The sequence below is a fragment of the Bolinopsis microptera genome, chromosome 12 (genome assembly GCF_026151205.1).
Source record: "Bolinopsis microptera isolate Bmic1 chromosome 12, MBARI_Bmic_1.0, whole genome shotgun sequence".
Taxonomy (NCBI): domain Eukaryota; kingdom Metazoa; phylum Ctenophora; class Tentaculata; order Lobata; family Bolinopsidae; genus Bolinopsis; species Bolinopsis microptera.
The window spans coordinates 11,773,291-11,792,994 of NC_087083.1; the positions used below are offsets into that span (position 1 = coordinate 11,773,291).

Consider the following 19,704-nt stretch of genomic DNA (forward strand, 5'->3'; position numbering starts at 1 on the left):
GTGGAATGTTTATAAACTGTGGTGGAATGTTTATAAACTGTGATGGAATGTTTATTAACTGTGGTGGAATGTTTATAAAGTGTGGTGGAATATTTATCATGTCCTATAAATAGGAAACAATAAATGATGTTATCCCTAAATAAAACTGTTCTGAATGTATTGAACAGATCTGCTCGGATTGAGATTCTACAGATCTGCTATAAGTTTGGTAGATCGTTGTAATCTACATAATATATCAAAGGGCCTTAGCAGCTGGTGGACAACTTTTTGCAAACGAAGGTATCTTAGGATAACAATTTAAAGTTACACCCTAGTCCCTAGCAGAGAAAGCCCCCTGGCCCTCTTAGCTAGCGGGGAAGGCCCCCCGGCCCCCTCCAACTTTATGATCAAATTAATGTTTTATATTCCTCTCCCATTCATACCTTAGTTAAACAAATATTTAGAATCTTTTGTTTCAATTAAGAGATAGGTCATAGGATGAAGTCTAAAAGATTTCTAACAGCAGATCTTTTGTATCAGCACCAGACAATGGCCACAAAAGAGCTGTATAGACAAGAGCAGGTCTACTGTGGTTCTACCAATTATTGATACAATAACGCTTGTCAACAGGAAGCTGTTGACAAAAGCCTAGAATTTATCAGTTAATATAAAGCAATATATGCAATATTGCAAAGAACAAGGGTGTTAAATTCGCCAAATTTTCGTCAAAAAATACGGCGCATTTAGAGTTTTCAAAAAATACGCGAATAATTCGCCAATTTACTACTTCAAGTTTTAATTTTTAGGGCTGGTAAATTCACCCAGAAATGGGCGGAAAATTCGGTAAAAATGCGGCCGTGGGAACGCCCAGCATTCTCGAGTCTGATGTCTATCTCTCTTAAGCCGCGGCTCCGCAGTAATTTTAAAATTATTTATGATTGTACACAGCATTGTCAAAGAATGTTCAAATAAAACATATAAATATTTGGATCATACTAGTTGACTTTGTCTCGTGATTGTTTATTGTTTCACACCTCTTTGAGCCACATTGTACGCGGATTGTTGTGGCTGTCACGGTTAAGACCCGTTCACTTCACACGTGCGCAGCTAGTTTTTACTCTTAAATTTGATTTCTGTTGGCAGAAGCATTGGCCTTGAATGTTCAAATAAAAAATATAAATAATTGGATCATACTAGTTGACGTTGTCTCATGATTGTTTATTGTTTCACACCTCTTTGAGCCGGATTGTTGTCGATGTCACGATCACACCAGTTGGCGGGTCACGAAATCCTCTCCGAACCTCCACGTGGTGTGGCCTGGTTGGCACTAATGGGTGGTGTGCTCTCTTGTCGAGTACAAAGGTTGGGACTTGCCAACTCAAAGTTCCCATAGGAACCAGGAAGTCACTAAAAGGACACACTGATAGCGAGAATTCCTGGCACTTCTTCTTCCAGTAACCACTTTTCAGGTCTTCTCAGCTAGACAGCTAAGGGCTCATCTTGAGGCCATCACATAACCGGACCAGGAATAAACAACAATGCAATACTTCGGGGATGCAAATAGGACATACAATTTTTAACGAATGCATTACTCAAACTTTGGATTCAATTTTTTAGCTCGACGTTACATGGTAACAATACAGGACAGACAATCCTCCTTCAGGTTCATTGAGGAAATCGTACCCGCTATTTGCGTTACACATGATGGCAAGTATCTGGACTAATGATAACTTAGGATCCCCATCATTCATTAATTCCTCTCAGATCCCAAGGCTGCATTTAAAGCGCTTAACAGCACCAGTTTTAACTCCAGGTTCGTTCAAAACATCTCAGACCAACTCAACTCACTAGGTATTCACATAGAGTAGAACTAAGATGTTCCAGGACATGAAGGAGTATACGGTAAAGAACTATCGGACGAATTCGTAAGGGACGATCAATCCAACAACATCCCCATAGGACCAGAACCATTCCTCCCAATTAGTATAGGCCACACTCAGTGACAAAGAGACAAAGGAAAATCACACTTGAGATGTTCCTCCACAAATATAAATGCAGGAACTTTAATTTTTCTGGAACTCACATCAGATGGCTAACATGGCCGCAGTCAGGATAGGTCGCAGCCCACTAGTTTACTTTCAGAACGTGGCGAACAATTTCAACTTCGAGACGCAAGATTGTGAACACTTTTCAGGAGAAGCAGAAACATCCCAGCACCTCCTCTGCAAGTGCATCCAGATCATGACACTCAGAATCAGGGACAAAACGAAATCGCGGCATGTACAGAATCGCGATTTTTCGCGATTTTTTGCGACAAATTTTATGTATAATTTAATGTATAGTCTGTTAAAATTCGCGGTATCGCGAATTTTGGCCAAAATAATCGCGAAATCCTTTTGTCCCTGCTCAGAATGAGGATAATTGGTAAACCCCTACGGAGGATATTAACAACAGTAAACTCAACCATATCTTCAAATTTGTGGAACAGTCGACAAGACTGGATAGGGAAAACTCTTTTGGGTAACCTCCTTGGATTCTTCACCAGGAACTTTTGCTAAATCCCACACTAGGAACTCAACCTAGGCCCATCTCCGCATAGAGAAAAATCTCCCAGGCTTTGACCTTGCTTGGAAGTCCCTTGTCTGCCCGCAGAAGTATTACAACGGAAGTGGGTTGACCAGAACAGAGAGAGAAAGAGAGAGAGACACACATACCAGTTGGCTTTGTCTTGTGATTGTCTTGAAATTGTCTTGTGATTGTCTAGTCTATTGTTACACACCTCTTTGTGCCGGATTGTTGTCGATGTCACGATCATACCAGTGGCTTTGTCTTGTGATTGTCTTGAGATTGTTTTGTGGTTGTCTATTGTTTCACCCCTCCTTGTGCCGGATTGTTACCGATGTCAGGATTAAGAACTGTTCACTTCACACGTACGCAGCTAGTTTTAAAGACCTGTTCACTTCAAACGTACGCAGCTAGTTTTTATTCTTAAATTTAATTTTTGGGGTTCAAATACTAACGCCAATATTATTTTCTATCACCAGAACACTTAGTGGTTAGTGATGGGTGCAGGTGGTTGAGAGATTTTTGCTGCAAAAATTTGACCTCATATTACACACCCATTAGTGGTTCAATTAGGATAATTCGGGTTTTTATTTGAGTTACTTTCATCACTCAGTTTAAATTTAAATATTTATTATAATAAATATTTTTTATATAATTAAAGTATAAGACTCCAGCTAGGTGTAACACGTTACGTAATTGACTACGTGATGGAGTCTTTGTTCTAGCTAGACGGTGCTTTCTGAGTACGTGATAAAGTCGTCGTTCTAGCTAGACAGCACCTAACGCATCATGCAATACTTTACAATATGGAGTATCTTAGTATGTCTGCAGCTTTCTTAGTATATCTGCAGCTTTCTGAGTATATCTGCAGCTTTCTTAGTATATCTGCAGCTTTCTTAGTATATCTGCAGCTTTTTTAGCATAACTGCAGACTATTTTATGTGTTTAGTTAATTCTTGCTTTTTGACGTTAAATATTTCATATTATACACAGTACACTTTATGAATTTTATTAATCGTATTCCAAATATTTTACCTGTTGACGTGAAGGTCCTCCATTGCGTAAGTAGCGCTGCAGACCGCGTCACAAGCACTGTCATAACACGTGTGACAGGGTGTGTTTACTGTCACAATCTCGAATATCTTCGGGAGTATCTTCCCTTGCGCGACTGCACGTGCATCAAACTCACCTGCGGACGTTTATTTGAGTTAATTTCGGATAGTTAACGTAAGTTAGATAATTTAATATGATATTTATCATTAGTATTTCCTAAACCAATAACAAGTATTAAGCAAGGTTTGTGGAACTTGCTGTCTTCTTTATGTTCACAAATTTCATGCAAATTGCATATAATAACTGTTCCATATTAGTCCAGCAATGGGGATTTAAAATGAGAATAATCATAATTAAACCCAATTCATATGGTCAAAACAAAATAGGGAGGGCTTGAGATATTTTATATGGCCAGATTGCAGTAAAAAAATAAGCCAATCCCTGAAGATATCCACCAGACTATTTAAGTTTTGACGAGCATTAATCACAAAAAACGGTTTATATAAATAAAACGGTTAGTATAAATTCATAATGACTATTTACATACTTAACAACCGCAGAGTTTAAAGCTGATCGCCGGAAAAGTTTAAAAAGGTCATTTTATAATTTATAGCCGCCGAGATCGTCTCTTTTTTCACCTTTTCGTATTTTCTCATTTTCGTATTTGATAGGGTAAGCGGACCCGTTTGAGAGATATGTTAAGATGTTCAATAATTAAGCTTTTGAGACCTAAATTACGTCACTTAGGTATTCATAAAATGTGACCGATTACAAAATTCTCACGCTTAAATTGTGCAAATCATAAAGCTTAACAGCACCTGGTGCGGTAAAATCACAAAGAAATTCTCATGTTCTAAATAGATAATTTGACAATTTGGTATATATCTTTATATTATTCATTAAACTCGGCAGATAACTTGGAACAATTTGTAGCTAGATCGATTAATTAAATTAGAAACGCATTAGATATGCGTTTAGTGAATTTAATCATGGACCGTTGGCTACATTTTATACACAAATTTCACACGTTTCGACGGCCCCAACGTTAATGCGGCTCTTGCTATGTGTTGGTTCAGCCGAATTAATTATCATATAATCAAGTTTATTTTTCTTTTCTAGTTAGTTGTCATCCGGCCACACAATAAGCAACTTATATTGCAGTACCATTTATCATTTAGTATAATATATCAAAATATGTCATTGTAATTTTGCATGGCTGAAATGTAACGCTTGATTTTTTGAATTTTCAAATTATAAAAGTGAGGGGAATACAATCTTACTATATAATATAAAGCGAGACGATATATATATATATATATATGGGTACTGACTTTTGGCCCCCCTGTATAATACTATGCCCGTAGATAAGGAGTAGTTGCCCTAATGACCTAATTGCCTAATTACCAATTGCCTAATTTACCCCCCCGCCCCCGGCCCTGTAGATAAGGAGTATTAGAATTACCTAACACAAGCCAGCTGCCCCAACATCTGAACACATGATTGTGAGTAAAGTCAGGGTTAGGGAGCGATGCACTGTTAGCAGATACAAACTCCAGGAAGGAGAAGACAGTGGCTGAGCAGGCTTGAAGTTGAGTTGTGACCTCCTCTCGTCGTGCGGCACCCAGTTTCAGATACCTGCAGATTAAGTTTTATGTTAACAAGCTGTAGGATGAGATATTACGGAATATGTGGTATTATTGGGGTACACTGTACAGTGTACAGGCATGAAAGTGCGGGTGAGTCATGTTTTTTCTGCAAATTAGGGTATATTTCTAGGTTTAACACAATAACAGTGGTCAGTACTTTTGTAGGTTTTACTGTACATTAGGATAATTATAAATTAATTATTCTAAGTTAGCAATAATATAGTCACACCGTTTAATCATTTGACTGCTTATATTAGGTGGTAACCCTGCGCCGCGGTTAGCATATTTAGCGACGTAATCTCTGATGTCAGTGATGCGGGGCTGGCTATAATATCATCACAACTGACAACAATAACACCACCCTTGAAGAAAGATCATTCAAGCTCCCTGATTATTGCACTGTTTACCAAACAGAGCTCACCGCCATCATTGAAGCTTGCAAATATCTCTCTATCTATACCAACACTCATATCATCATATGGTCTGACAGTCTCTCATTTATACAAGCTATCTCTGCGCTTTCAACGCGGAGTAGAACTACAAGAGACTGTTACGATTCTCTTAATGTACTTGGATCCAACAACACGCTAGAGATACGATGGATTGCAGCACACATCGGATTGTGGGGGAACGAAAAAGCAGATGAGCTGGCCAAGCTTGGTACAATCAGTGAATCCACTTTGAAGTGTCCAATTCCACAATCCTACATCAAGCGTAAAATCGACAACAAAGTCAACAGACTGAATCAGGAAACTTAATTAACTGCAGTCCCAGACACACCAAACTGACACTCGGTCACAAGCACGCCAAAATCATCAAAAACCTCAACACTACACTCAGCAACAACAGACAAGATTACAGAACTGCAGTTTACCTCATCACGGGTCACTGCGGCTTAAACAAACACCTTCACACCATTTGCAAATCAAACACCAGTGCTTGACTTATGTGAGGCGACGGAGAGGAAACTGTCCCACACTTCCTTGGACAGTGTCCGGCTATTGCCCAAATTAGAGGTCAATATTTCCAGGACTACTACCTCTCTGTCAATGACATATTCGACAACCAACACATCACCACAATTGTCAATTTCGCAAACCGCACCAAACGCTTAATTGTGCCGGAAGAGCTGGGTCAGACCGGGGTGACTTAAAGTATTATCTCATATGCTGTCTCGTCTCGTTTTACTTTTCTAAACCCAGCTGGCATTAAGCATTTAAACGTATCATTTTGACTCACATCACTTCTTATACCATCCTCCACCATTCACTCTGATTTCACCGGCAACCTTCCCCAGGGTTGCCACACCCCAGAGGTAGGCAGAGCATCTCAATGGTTTCTCGTGGGCTTTCTTGGCCCAGCCTCTCTTTAAAAAGAAAAAAAAATCTTTTGTGCAATTAGTTCAGAATGAAGTTTGTAAGAATGGAAATACTTTGAGCTTTACTAATGGAAAGTTTCACGAGTCTACATCATCCATTTAAACAAAGCGCAAATCAAAGACATTTGACTGAACCATTTCTCACGTGCGATAGATCTACTGCGCGTGCCACAGACTTCTTGGCACCATTTCACTGAAACGGTTGTTTCCGGTATTTTAAGAAGTTTGTAGCTCGAGTTATATTTCAAAATGTATGCGAGTAGGCGTGTTTCTGACTTTTCCTATATTATTGCGTTTATCAAATACACCGATATTTGTAAACAATTCATACTTTATGCTATCGTTTGAAAACGTTATTTGTACATAGATTCCAGAAGTTTTCATGATTGCATCATTTTAATACAATTTATCATGAGCTTTTGAAAACAGTCCGACGCTGAGCCCAAATTTCAGCAAAATAACGCCGTTTTTTTAGAAACTTTTTTTGATTCAAGACCGTTTTTAAATCACGATATTCGAACATTGCAAGTTTTCCCAGAATTATGGCCGTGTGTTCTGATCTCATCATGGTTAGAACTATTATAATACCATGATACCAAAAATTTGTAAATCCGAGAAATAAAATAATTTTCGATTACTACCCTTACTACCTACTTATATAATATCATTTTCTTATCCAACAAGAAAATGCCATGTGATAAGACAATAATGTTATACGTAATTATATATTTTTATATCTAATAACTAATCCTGAGTAAAGATTAAACTTAGATTATCAATTAATCAATAGCTCATCATTATCATTCTAATTTTACGAGCAGCCAGCAGGCTTTTTTTAGAACCATGTGATCTTTCTCCCATAAGATTTTCATTGGGAAGTGATATCACTGTCCATTGGAAATTGGAATATTTCTATTCAGGATTGGCATTTTGGGACAAAATTCAATATTGACCTTTTACCTCATTACCTGCTAGATATAATACTAGCTCTTGTCCTTTTTCATTCCATTTCTATTTGTGACAATGTTACCTCCTTCATTTAAATCAATGAAGACTGTTACACTAATTCATATTATTCGTTCACCTGCACTTTTATTATGCTAACAAAAAATATATTTACTAAAAATAACGTTTATAGGAACTTATGATCATCGTAATTCTCCTCTGCATTTTCCTGCCACTTGGGTGCCTTCAGCAAGAATATACCCTAGGCTTCATGCTTAACGAAAAAGACGAAGACTCCTTGCCCATCTTTAAGCACATAATAAAGCATGCCATCAATAAAGTCAACAGCAATTCTACTGGGATCAAGTTTAACTACGAGTTCGAGGAATACGATGGGTCTTCCCTTTTTGAAGTGGTCAATGCCTCATGCAACTTACTGACTAAAGATGTGGTAGTGGTGATATCTCCAGATATTTCCAACAATATTGCGACCCAAGCAGATGTATTCAACAGCGTCAAGATGCCTCTCATCGCATCTGCAGCAACAGATTCTTATCTACAAACTGCAGGAAGGAACCAACTGTATGTCATGGCCCCCTCAGATTTGACCCAGGCACAGGTTATTGTGGACTTGCTGACCAAATTTGGTTGGACAAAGATTTCCCTGATATCCTCTGACAGTAACTACGGCATCCACAGTGCTACAACTCTACAAAAGTTGTTGATACAGAAAACGGCTGATGTCACTGCCCAGGAAGAGTTTGATGCTTCAGTATACTTCTTTGAAGCTTTTAGTGATCCTGCTGACCTGTACTTGGAGGATATTCTAAAGAACATGGTAGATTCTCTAGATAGAGTATTTGTTTTACATTGCGAGGATTACTACGCTAGATTTGTCCTGCAAGAGGCTTATAATGCAGGTCTGTTGAACGAGGATTTTGTTTGGATTGTCACAGAAAGTATTGTTTCATCCCCAAAATCACTGAGGGTTACAACAGATATGATTCGTCGGCTCCATTTTCCCATCTACTATGAGGGCCTGATAGGTATATCTCTTTATGTGGATACTGTGAATCCAACCTATAGAGATTTTAAACGTGATGCTGTGTCATCTCTTGCAGGAGAGATAAAAGGTAGTGACATTACCCCTCAAGTAGTGATGCTATATGATGCAGCCATGCTCGCCACTGAAGCACTCCAAGATAACATTAATGAGTTGACAGGAACTGTTGCAGATGCAAGATGTGGAAACAACAAATGGGCAGCTGGTGAAGACATTGCACGTTATCTGACGACCACTAATTATACTGGACCTTCTGGGTCTTATAATTTAGATAGAAATCACGCAAACAAACATGAAAGCCAATACAGAATTGTGAATTTCATAGATCCAGGGACAGGACTTGATAGTGGATTTTCGGGAATAGGGACGTGGACAACTGCTCAAGGACTCAAAATAACCTCAGGAGATATTCAATTTCTTGGAGGAGTCAAGAAATCCCCGACAGGCATTGCTGATACATTAGAAGGTCAGCACTTGAAGGTAGGGACCATACATTCGCCTCCTTTTGCTATAAATACAAATGTGGAAGGTTGCAAAGAAGTACAGTGCTGGGAAGGAATCTGCCCAAAGATTGTTAAAAGATTGGCAAAAGACCTTAATTTTACATACGAGTTTGTTGAGCCAGAAGATAAGAAATATGGCCTCTTGAATAAAACTGAAAGCAACCCAGAAGGAGAGTGGGATGGCTTAGTAGGTGACCTCTTAAAAAACAGGATCGATATAATTGCCATAGATTTATCAGTAAGCTCACAGAGAAGATCGTATATAGACTTTACTTTCTCCTACCTGGACTCTGGAATAAGTCTCATAATGAAAGGGGAGTCTAAAACAGATAACAGATTCTTTTTCTTTAGTCCATTTGCCTTTTCGACATGGTTTGCAATCTTCATAGCATTTGCCCTCATTTCAGTATTCCAGACTATTTTAGGGAAGCTTTCTCCCTGTGATCAGCACGGGATAATAGCTTTTGCAAATGAAACTTGTTGCTGTAAAAGTTGTGAGGATCCTACAGATGATTCAGCCAAGTGTTTGGTAACTGAAGCACAAAAAGAGACCGATTTCGATACCATTTCTCTGGCTAATGCTGTTTGGGTAATCGGAGGCAGTTTACTTGGACAGGGAGGTGAACCTTTGCCGAGAAGCCCATCTGGACGAATGATAGTTCTGACATGGTGGTTCTTTGTTCTGCTTATCACCAATATGTATGGAGCCAACCTCACAGCCTTCATGACTCTTGACAACCTAGGTGTACCTTTAAGTAAACCTTCTGAGCTGCTAACTCAAACTGTTTATAAATGGGGTGTACGACACGAATCCATAACTGCAGTCCTTCTGGAAAACAATATCGATACAAATTATCAAAAGCTAGGGAGCCAATCAGAATTTGTTTCAAATTTTGATAGTGGGTTGGAAATGGTTGATGACGGTAGATTTGGTCTCATCGACGATACACTGATACTTGAATACTACCTTTCTGACAGCTGTGAAGTCTTCTTTGTCGGAGAAAAATTACTGACAATCCCAGTTGCATTTGGTCTTCCAATAAACTCTCCCTACGCCAGACTGTTTAATCAACAGTTATTGAAATACCGCGAAGAAGGATTATTTCACGACCTTTGGAATGAGCATGGAAAAAGAATTGAAGAAAGGAAATGTGGTAAAGACAGCGTTGGCAGCGACAAAATGCTGAGTTTCCAAACTCTAATTGGTATCTTCTATGTTTTGATCATTGGAGTTCTAGTTAGTGTAACCCTTTTGATCTTAGAATTGACTGTTGCAACAATACGTGACAATTCTCATGACGGCAAATCCACCTTCCTTGAGACACTCAAGCGAAGAGTAAAATTAGCATTTGTAGCAACTAGCTTTCAGAAGAAAATGAAGGTGAAGAAGAGGCAAGCTGCCTAATGCCTATATCTCCACTTCCAGCAAACAGTCCAGTTGAACCAGAAATCTCTTCTGAGAACCAAAAAGAAAACTACAAAGTATAAGGTGAAGAAGTCTTTGATAAGCTTGAAGAGTATTCAGAACAATTTGAAAGACCGAAATTGAAAATAAAACAATATCTTTTATGGTTATCTTTAATGGTTAATTCTAAAAACTCTTCCGATGGTAGACTTGGAAAGAGAAGTTTAAATTATTAAATCTCTTTCCGTAATATAACAGCAGATTATTGAATACAACTTAAAATTGAGTTGAATGAGCTGAACGAAATTAAGAACAGAGCTCAATGCAACAATACCTTGGAAATCTTTACAATTTCATTTGTATTAACATTGCAATGATAATATCTGCTTTCTTTTTCTCACATCTACTTTCTTTTCTTCTTATCTGCTTTCTTCCTCTTATCTGCTTTCTTATCCCGCCTTGTTTAACGGTGAGATATTGTGCCTTTCACCTTGTAGCTTAGCCTTACATCATGACAGCTGTGGACAGATGATTGAGAATCAGAAATTGATTATCAGCGCTCAGGAATCAGTAATTGACTGCCAAGAAAAACAGTTGCATAAACAGTTGAAGGCAGTGCAGACCGTCGTTAAGATACGGTTGAAAGTCAGTTTATATTGTACAGCAATGCAGTTCAGGAAAATATCATGGTTTGTCAACCTGAAAGTTCAGTTACCCCCGAGACTTTAAAGAAAGTCGTCAAGTAGATGGTGCAAGCAGAAGACCGGAGCAAGAATATCTTGATTCTCCGTTTGCCTGAAGATTCCAGTAAAGACTTAAACAGAACTGTCGGAGACATATTTGAGGAGATTGGACTGAAACCAGCAATGGAGCTAAGTAGAGTTGGCAAGTTGAAGAAGAATTGTACTCGGCCAGTCAAGGTTACTCTGTCCAGTTCCAATACAACATATCAGATACTCAGTCAAGCTCAGTCTTCATTAGTCCAGACAGCTTATTGGAGTTAAGTATAGACTTCTTGTTCAAAACTTGCAAAAGAAGAAGAAAGCTGAGCCAAACAAGCACCACTTCATCAATGAAGGGACAATTCAAATCAGTGAGATGAGTGTGGCTTTCACTAGAGTATATATATTTTTAATACATGACACATGTCTTGTTATTATGTTACTATTAGGAACGATAATGTTTGTAAGAGGATGGGGACTCGTCTCATTGTGATAAACAATTTTATTTGTCGAGTTATTCTTTATGGCCGTTGGAGCATACAAAACTTTAAGTTTTCGAAATATTTATCAGATGAGGTTTAAATTCTGTCGTTAAGTGCTGATCTACACAGTGTGGCATTTTCCTATTAAGAGTGCAGTGTTATTGTGAGGAATTATTACTATTTGAATTAATATTATTATATATAAATTTGATTGAAAGCCCCTCGTAAGGGGGTCGTCTCTAATGGACTAATTTATTGATTACAATCATAATAAGTTAAAAATAAAGACCTCAATGGGCACACCTGAAAACATAACTACTAGAAAATATATCAAAACTAAATAGAAAAATAAACTGACGACTAATGTGATAAAATCGCAACAAACTGCAAATAATGGAAAATACTGTACGACAAACAGATTCTCTTTTAAGATTGACAGATTATAAACATAACATTCATTTCAAAACAACTGGAGTTTCGGTGAATTGGTGCCAAGAAGTCTGTGGCACGCGCAGTAGAACTATTGCACACGAGAAATGTTTCAGTCAGTCGACCTCGTTTTGCGTGCTGTTTCGTTGACGTCAGAAATGTTAAGTTTATACGCGATTCCGTGAATTTATACGCAATTTCGTCAATTTAACATGTTGCCAAATTCCACAGAGAGCTTATAATTTCTTTCCAACGCGAAGAAAACATTGCTAAGGGCATGAAGTTATAAAATGGCTACTTTTAACGGAAAATAAAGTCATTCTGTGATATGTAGCGTCCTTTTGTTGTTTAAATGGATGATGTAGACTCTAGAACATCGTGAAACTTTCCATTAGTAAAGCTCAAAGTATTTCCATTCTTACAAACTTTACTCTGAACTAATTACACGAAAGATGTTAAAGCTCCATCATATACTGGCAAAATCAAGGGAAACTCACCAACGGAAAGGGTTCAGAAATGGAAGGACTATTTTGCTACTCTTCTCGGCTCACCACCGACGGTAGAGAACGCGGAAGAGGATATTGATCCAGTCCACCCACCTCTGAATATCGGAACAGAACCGTTTACGTTGGATGAGTACAGGAAAGCAAAGTCCAGCATAAAGGAAGGGAAAGCATGGGGTGACGACAACATAGCCCCAGAAGTCTTAAAACGATGCGACCTTGATCAAATTGTCTTAGACTTCTGTAACAATGCTCTATTGAAAGGTGAGAAACCAGACCAATGGTCAACTGCCAACATCATACCAATTCCAAAGAAGGGCGACCTTAGCGAACCAATGAACTATCGGGGAATAAGCTTGTCATCCCTAGTTGCCAAGTCTCTAAACAAGATGGTTCTAAACCGGTTGAAGCCAGAAATCGAGACAATTCTGCGTAGAAACCAGAATGGATTCAGACCAGGAAGGTCAACAACTCAACAGATATTGGTACTGAGACGTCTTATAGAGGGTGTCAAGAGTCGGAAACTGCCAGCTGTTCTGACATTTATAGACTTTAAGAAGGCTTTCGACAGTGTACATCGTGGGAAAATGCTAAAGATTCTAGAAGCTTACGGCATTCCAGTCAAAATCGTGCAGCTTATACGGCTCATGTACGAGAAGACAATGGCCAAAGTCCTAACTCCAGACGGAGAAACTGAATTGTTCGAGATACTTGCAGGTGTGTTACAGGGTGATACCTTAGCACCTTACCTCTTTGCAATAGTCATCGACTACTGTATGAGGCAAGCCATAGGCGATGATGCGGAGCGACTTGGACTCACCCTCGAACGTAGAAAAAGCAGAAGAGTGGGGCCCAAGATCATCACCGATGTGGACTTTGCAGATGATATAGCACTTATATCTGAGGACATGGACAAGGCTAACGAGTTCCTGCTCAGAGTAGAATCGGCGGCAGCAAGCGTGGGACTACACATAAACGAAGGCAAGACCAAGGTCATGACACTGAATATGGAGGATCGATCAAGCGACCTACAAAGTCGATCCGGGGAAGCCATAGAAAATGTAGATGATTTCATCTACTTAGGCTCCTGGATTGAGAGCACAGATAGGGAGATAAGGGTTAGAAAGGGAAAAGCGTGGGGTGCCCTACATAGACTGAAGGATATCTGGAAATCCAAACTCTCAAAGAGCCTAAAGATTAGATTGTTCATAGCGGCTTGTGAATCAGTACTGCTCTACGGATCAGAAACCTGGACACTGACAAAGGCTCAAGAGAAAAGTTTGGACGGGACATACACAAAGATGTTGCGTATGGTGCTGGGTATCTCATGGAAGGACAAGGTCAGCAATATAACTTTGTATGGTAGCCTCCCAAGGCTGTCAAACAAGTTACGAAGCAGGAGATTAAAAATGGCGGGACACTGCATCCGACATCCTGAGCTACTTGCCAGTGATTTAGTCTTATGGGAACCTACGCACGGTAGAGCACAGCAAGGCCGACCAAGACAAAGCTACTTGTCTATGTTACTGAAGGAAGTTGGGACAAACTCTAAAGAGGAACTGCGAACCCTGATGCGGGACAGGGATATATGGAGGGGGTTTTCTGGCGTAGATCGGACTTAGCTCCGACATAGTAGTAGTAGTAGTAGTATGTTAAATTGACAACATGTTAATTTAGGCGAACCTGACATCAGAGATTACGTCGCCAAATATTATTACTACGGCGTAGGTTTACCACCTATAATAACTACTCCTGAGTAAGGATTAAACTTTAAAGATTATCAATTAATCAATAGCTCATCATTATCATTCTAATTTTACGAGTAGTCAGCAGCAAATGGTTTTTTAAAACCATTTGATCTTTCCCCCATGAGATTTTCATGAGGAAGTGATATCACTGTCCATAAGAATTTGGAATATTTTTATTCAGGAATGGTGGTTTGGGACAAAATTCAATTATATTGACCTTTTACCTCATTAACTGCTTTATACTAGCTCTTGTCCTTTTTCACTCCATTTATATTTGTGAAAATGTTACCTCCATCATTTAAATGAATGAAGACTGTTACACTAATCTCTATTAATCGTTCACATGAACTTGTATTATGCTTAGGGGTCGTTCACATGTTACGCTATCATTTTTTGGACAATTTTTACACCCCTCCCCCCTTCTGTTATCAACTGTAAACCCAATTTTTTACAAAATTTCGATCTAGTAAAGGAAGAAATAAATTAAATCAAATATTCATCTAGAATCTAGATATCATTTCAAACACCTAAAAGACAATTTTTGCCCTTCAATCGTATTTCGACCTTCAACAATTTTCCAGTTCGAACACAAGGAACCCCCTGGCCTTGTATGTTGTATAAATTTTGTAAAATGTTTTAACAAAGTTGTTTTACAAATATCTTAAATTTGGAACTAAAAGACTGCCTTTCAATGTACATATCGAGAATGACTCGGGCCGAACATTTTTTTTTCCTTCCTGGAAACTACTTTTCTCCACAGTTCATGTCACCCTGATTATTATAAGCCGAAAATATTTTTTCGATTATCGAAGTCCGGACCTACCCTTCGATATACGATTTTGGAATCGACGGTTCCCCCATTGTAATACGATCTCAAAAGACAGCCTGCAAGGCAGGCCTCCCCTTTGCAGTGCAAGCTCGGAAGCGGGAGCTCTGCCTTCAGAGGTACGTATCAAGGATGACTCGGAATGAAAATTGTCTAAGTCAAAAATTTTAAAAGTTGTAATCGTAGAAGTAACAAAATTTAAAAGTTTTCCTGGAAACCACTTTTCTCCAGTGTTCATGTTACTCTGATCATTATGAGCCGAAAATATTTTTCGGACCTGGCCCTCGAGAATGTTTTCTGGAAATTAATGAAATTTCATATCGATATCCGGCCAATCACCTTCTAAACTACATACTATGGTGGGATATCCGATCAATTGCTAAATTTTATCACTATCAGAGTGAAATTGAGTGGAATTTGAATTAAAATATTGTCAAATTGTTATTATTCAAGAGAGTGAAAAAGAAAATTTTGATTACGTAATCAACGATCAAACCCCCTTCCCCCGTAATCTACCGTAAGCATTTAGAAACCCCCTCCGCCATCGGCTGATTACGTAATATGTGAACGACCCTTTACAAGAAATATAACACTAAAAATAACGTTTATAGGAATTTATGATCATCGTAACTCTCCTCTGCATTTTCCTGCCACTTGGGTGCCTTCAGCAAGAATATACCCTAGGCTTCATGCTTAACGAAAAAGACGAAGATTCCTTGTCCATCTTCAAACACATAATAAAGTATGCCATCAATAAAGTCAACAGCAATTCTACTGGGATCAAGTTTAACTACGAGTTCGAGGAATACGATGGCTCTTCTCTTTTTGAAGTTGTCAATGCCTCATGCAACTTACTGACTAAAGATGTGGTAGTTGTGATATCTCCAGATATTTCCAACAATATTGCGATCCAAGCAGATGTATTCAACAGCGTCAAAATGCCTCTCATCGCATCTGCAGCAACAGATTCTTATCTACAAACTGCAGGAAGGAACCAACTGTATGTCATGGCCCCCTCAGATTTGACCCAGGCACAGGTTCTTGTGGACTTACTGACAAAATTTGGTTGGACAAAGATTTCCCTGATAGCCTCTGACAGTAACTACGGCATCCACAGTGCTACAACTCTACAACAGTTGCTGATAGAAAGAACGGCTGATGTCACTGCCCAGGAAGAGTTTGATGCTTCAGTATACTTCTTTGAAGCTGTTAGTGATCCTGCTGACCTGTACTTGGAGGATATTCTAAAGAACATGGTAGATTCTCTAGATAGAGTATTTGTTTTACATTGCGAGGATTACTACGCTAGATTTGTCCTGCAAGAGGCTTATAATGCAGGTCTGTTGAACGAGGATTTTGTTTGGATTGTCACAGAAAGTATTGTTTCATCCCCACAATCACTGAGAGTTACAACAGATAAGATTCGTCGGCTGCATTTTCCCATCTACTATGAGGGCCTGATAGGTATATCTCTTTATGTGGATACTGTGAATCCAACCTATAGAGATTTTAAACGTGATGCTGTGTCATCTCTTGCAGGAGAGATAAAAAGTAGAGATATTACCCCTCTAGTAGCGATGCTATATGATGCAACCATGCTCGCCACTAAAGCACTCCAAGATAACATTAATGAGTTGACAGAAACTGTTGCAGATGCAAGATGTGGAAACAACAAATGGGCGGCTGGTAAAGACATTGCACGTTTTCTGACGACCACTAATTATACAGGAGCTTCTGGGTCTTATAATTTAGATAGAAATCATGCAAAAGATCATGACAGCCAATACAGAATCGTGAATTTCATAGATCCAGGGACAGGACTTGATAGTGGATTTTCGGGAATAGGGACGTGGACAACTGCTCAAGGACTCAAAATAACATCAGAAGATGTTCAATTTCTTGGAAGAGTCAAGAAATCCCCGACAGGCATTGCTGATACATTAGAAGGTCAGCACTTCAAGGTAGGGGTCATACATGTGCCTCCTTTTGCTATAAATGTGGAAGGTTGCCAAGAAATAGAGTGCTGGGAAGGAATCTGCCCAAAGATTGTTAAAAGATTGGCAGAAGACCTTAATTTTACATACGAGTTTGTTGAGCCAAAAGATAAGAAATACGGCCACTTGACAAAAACTGAAAGCAACCCAAAAGGAGAGTGGGATGGCTTAGTAGGTGACCTCTTAAAAAACAGGATTGATATCATTGCCGTGGATTTATCAGTAAGCTCACAGAGAAGATCTTATATAGACTTTACTTTCTCCTACCTGGAATCTGGAATAAGTGTCATAATGAAAGGGGAGTCTAAAACAGATAACAGATTCTTTTTCTTGAGTCCATTTGCCTTTTCGACATGGGTTGCAATCTTTATAGCATTTGCCCTCATTTCAGTTTTCCAGACTATTTTAGGGAAGCTTTCTCCCTGTGATCAGCATGGGATAATAGCTTTTGCAAATGAAACTTGTTGCTGTAAAAGTTGTGAGGATCCTACGGATGATTCAGCCAAGTGTTTGGTAACTGAGGCACAAAAAGAGATCAATGCCGATTCAATTTCTCTGATTAATGCTGTTTGGGTAATCGGAGGCAGTTTACTTGGACAGGGAGGTGAACCTTTGCCGAGAAGCCCATCTGGACGAATGATAATTCTGACATGGTGGTTCTTTGTTCTGCTTATCACCAATATGTATGGAGCTAACCTCACAGCTTTCATGACTCTTGACAACCAAGGTGTACCTATAAGTAAACCTTCTGAGCTGCTAATTCAAACTGATTATAAATGGGGTGTACGACACGAATCAGTTTTTGCAGTCCTTCTGGAAAACAATATCGATACAAATTATCAAAAGCTAGGGAGCCAATCAGAATTTGTTTCAAGTTTTGATAGTGGGATGGAAATGGTTGATAAGGGTGGATTTGCTTTCATTGACGATACACTGATACTTGAATACCACCTTTTTGACAGCTGTCAAATCTTCTTTGTTGGAGAAAAATTACTGACAATCCCAGTTGCATTTGGTCTTCCAATAAACTCTCCCTACGCCAGACTGTTTAATCAACAGTTATTGAAATACCGTGAAGAAGGATTCTTTCACGACCTTTGGAATGAGCAAGGAAAAAGAATGGAAGAAAGGAAATGTGGTAAAGACAGCGTTGGCAGCGACAAAATGCTGAGTTTCCAAACTCTAATTGGTATCTTCTATGTTTTGATCCTTGGAGTTTTAGTGAGTGTAACCCTTTTGATCTTAGAATTAACTGTTGCAACAATACGCGACAATTCTCATGATGGCAAAACCACCTTTTTTGAGAGACTCAAGCGAAGACTAAAATTAGCATTTGTAGCAACTAGCTTTCAGAAGAAAAGGAAGGTGAAGAAGAGGCAAGCTGCCTAATGCCTATATCTCCACTTCCAGCAAACAGTTCAGTTGAACCAGAAATCTCTTCTGAGAACCAAAAAGAAAACTGCAAAGTATAAGGTGGTGAAGTCTTTGATAAGCTTGAAGAGTATTCGGAACAATTTGAAAGACCGAAATTGAAAGCAAAACAATATTTTTTAGGGTTATCTTTGTTGGATAATTCTAAAAACTCTTTCGATGGTAGACAGTCTTGGAAAAAGAAGTTTAAATTATTAAATCTCTTTTCTTAATATAACAGCAGTTTATTGAATACAACTTAAAATTGAGTTTAATGAGCTGAATGAAATTAAGAACAGAGCTCAGGGCAACAACAACTTGGAAATCTTTTTATTGTTTATTAATATTGCAATGATAAGACATTTTATTTATTCATTTCTTCTACACAATTCTGTGAAAAAAGTAATCTTTTTATAACATTTACATTATATCAAATCTTGAGATGTATTACTGATACTAACTGTTTCAAGCGAATGTTAAAGAACCATTTACATTATCAGTTTTGAAGTCTCTATCTTTTCCATTTGTCTTTACTTTGCAAAACACATTGGCTTCTATTTTTTACCACACTCTATCTTATGTCTTGATCTCTAGCTTTCTAAGATCAGCTTCTTTCTGGTTGATTATGTCGCTGTACTAACCTTTATTATACCTACATGTATTTGTGTGGTTTCTGCTTCTCCTTAGTTTAGTGTGGTTTACAATAAAATATGTTTTAATTCTGTCTATGCCTTATAATCAGTTATGGACGCGTTTATTTGAGTTTGAGGATATTGGTAAATATTTAAATATTAGTGGCCATATTAAATGGCTCGATGAGGTAAAATTTGTCACACCGTGAAACTATATAAACCCTCAATGGTTTAGATAATCGTCTCATCCTCTCCACAAAAAAGCGGCAGCATTTCTTGTTATATCTAATAACTACTCCTGAGTAAAGATTAAACTTAGTTTATCAATTAATCAATAGCTCATTATTATCATTCCAATTTTACAAGCAGGCTTTTTTAGAACCGTTTGATCTTTTCCAAATAAGAGTTTCATGAGTTATTA

General features: G+C 38.4%; 4 protein-coding genes across 6 annotated transcripts in view; 3 read left to right on the plus strand and 1 right to left on the minus strand.

The window, feature by feature from the left end:
- Positions 1 to 19,704, plus strand: part of LOC134824344 (NAD(P) transhydrogenase, mitochondrial-like) — a 1,149,555-nt gene that overhangs the window by 34,720 nt on the left and 1,095,131 nt on the right. The window lies entirely within an intron of this gene.
- Positions 1 to 19,704, minus strand: part of LOC134824345 (transportin-3-like) — a 41,514-nt gene that overhangs the window by 15,221 nt on the left and 6,589 nt on the right. For all 3 annotated transcript variants that reach the window (XM_063836231.1, XM_063836233.1, XM_063836232.1), the window contains exons 5-6: positions 5,060 to 5,232; positions 3,580 to 3,733 (exon numbers count right to left, since the gene is read on the minus strand). In XM_063836231.1, the coding sequence (XP_063692301.1) occupies positions 3,580 to 3,733; positions 5,060 to 5,232 (327 nt within the window). The remainder of the gene's footprint in view (positions 1 to 3,579; positions 3,734 to 5,059; positions 5,233 to 19,704) is intronic.
- LOC134824463 (glutamate receptor ionotropic, kainate 2-like) lies at positions 7,838 to 10,537 on the plus strand. The gene has a single exon (XM_063836367.1). The coding sequence runs from the start codon at positions 7,838 to 7,840 to the stop codon at positions 10,535 to 10,537; it is 2,700 nt and encodes an 899-aa protein (XP_063692437.1).
- Positions 15,861 to 19,362, plus strand: LOC134824426 (glutamate receptor ionotropic, kainate 4-like). Its single transcript, XM_063836329.1, has one exon. The coding sequence runs from the start codon at positions 15,865 to 15,867 to the stop codon at positions 18,628 to 18,630; it is 2,766 nt and encodes a 921-aa protein (XP_063692399.1). The 5' UTR covers positions 15,861 to 15,864; the 3' UTR covers positions 18,631 to 19,362.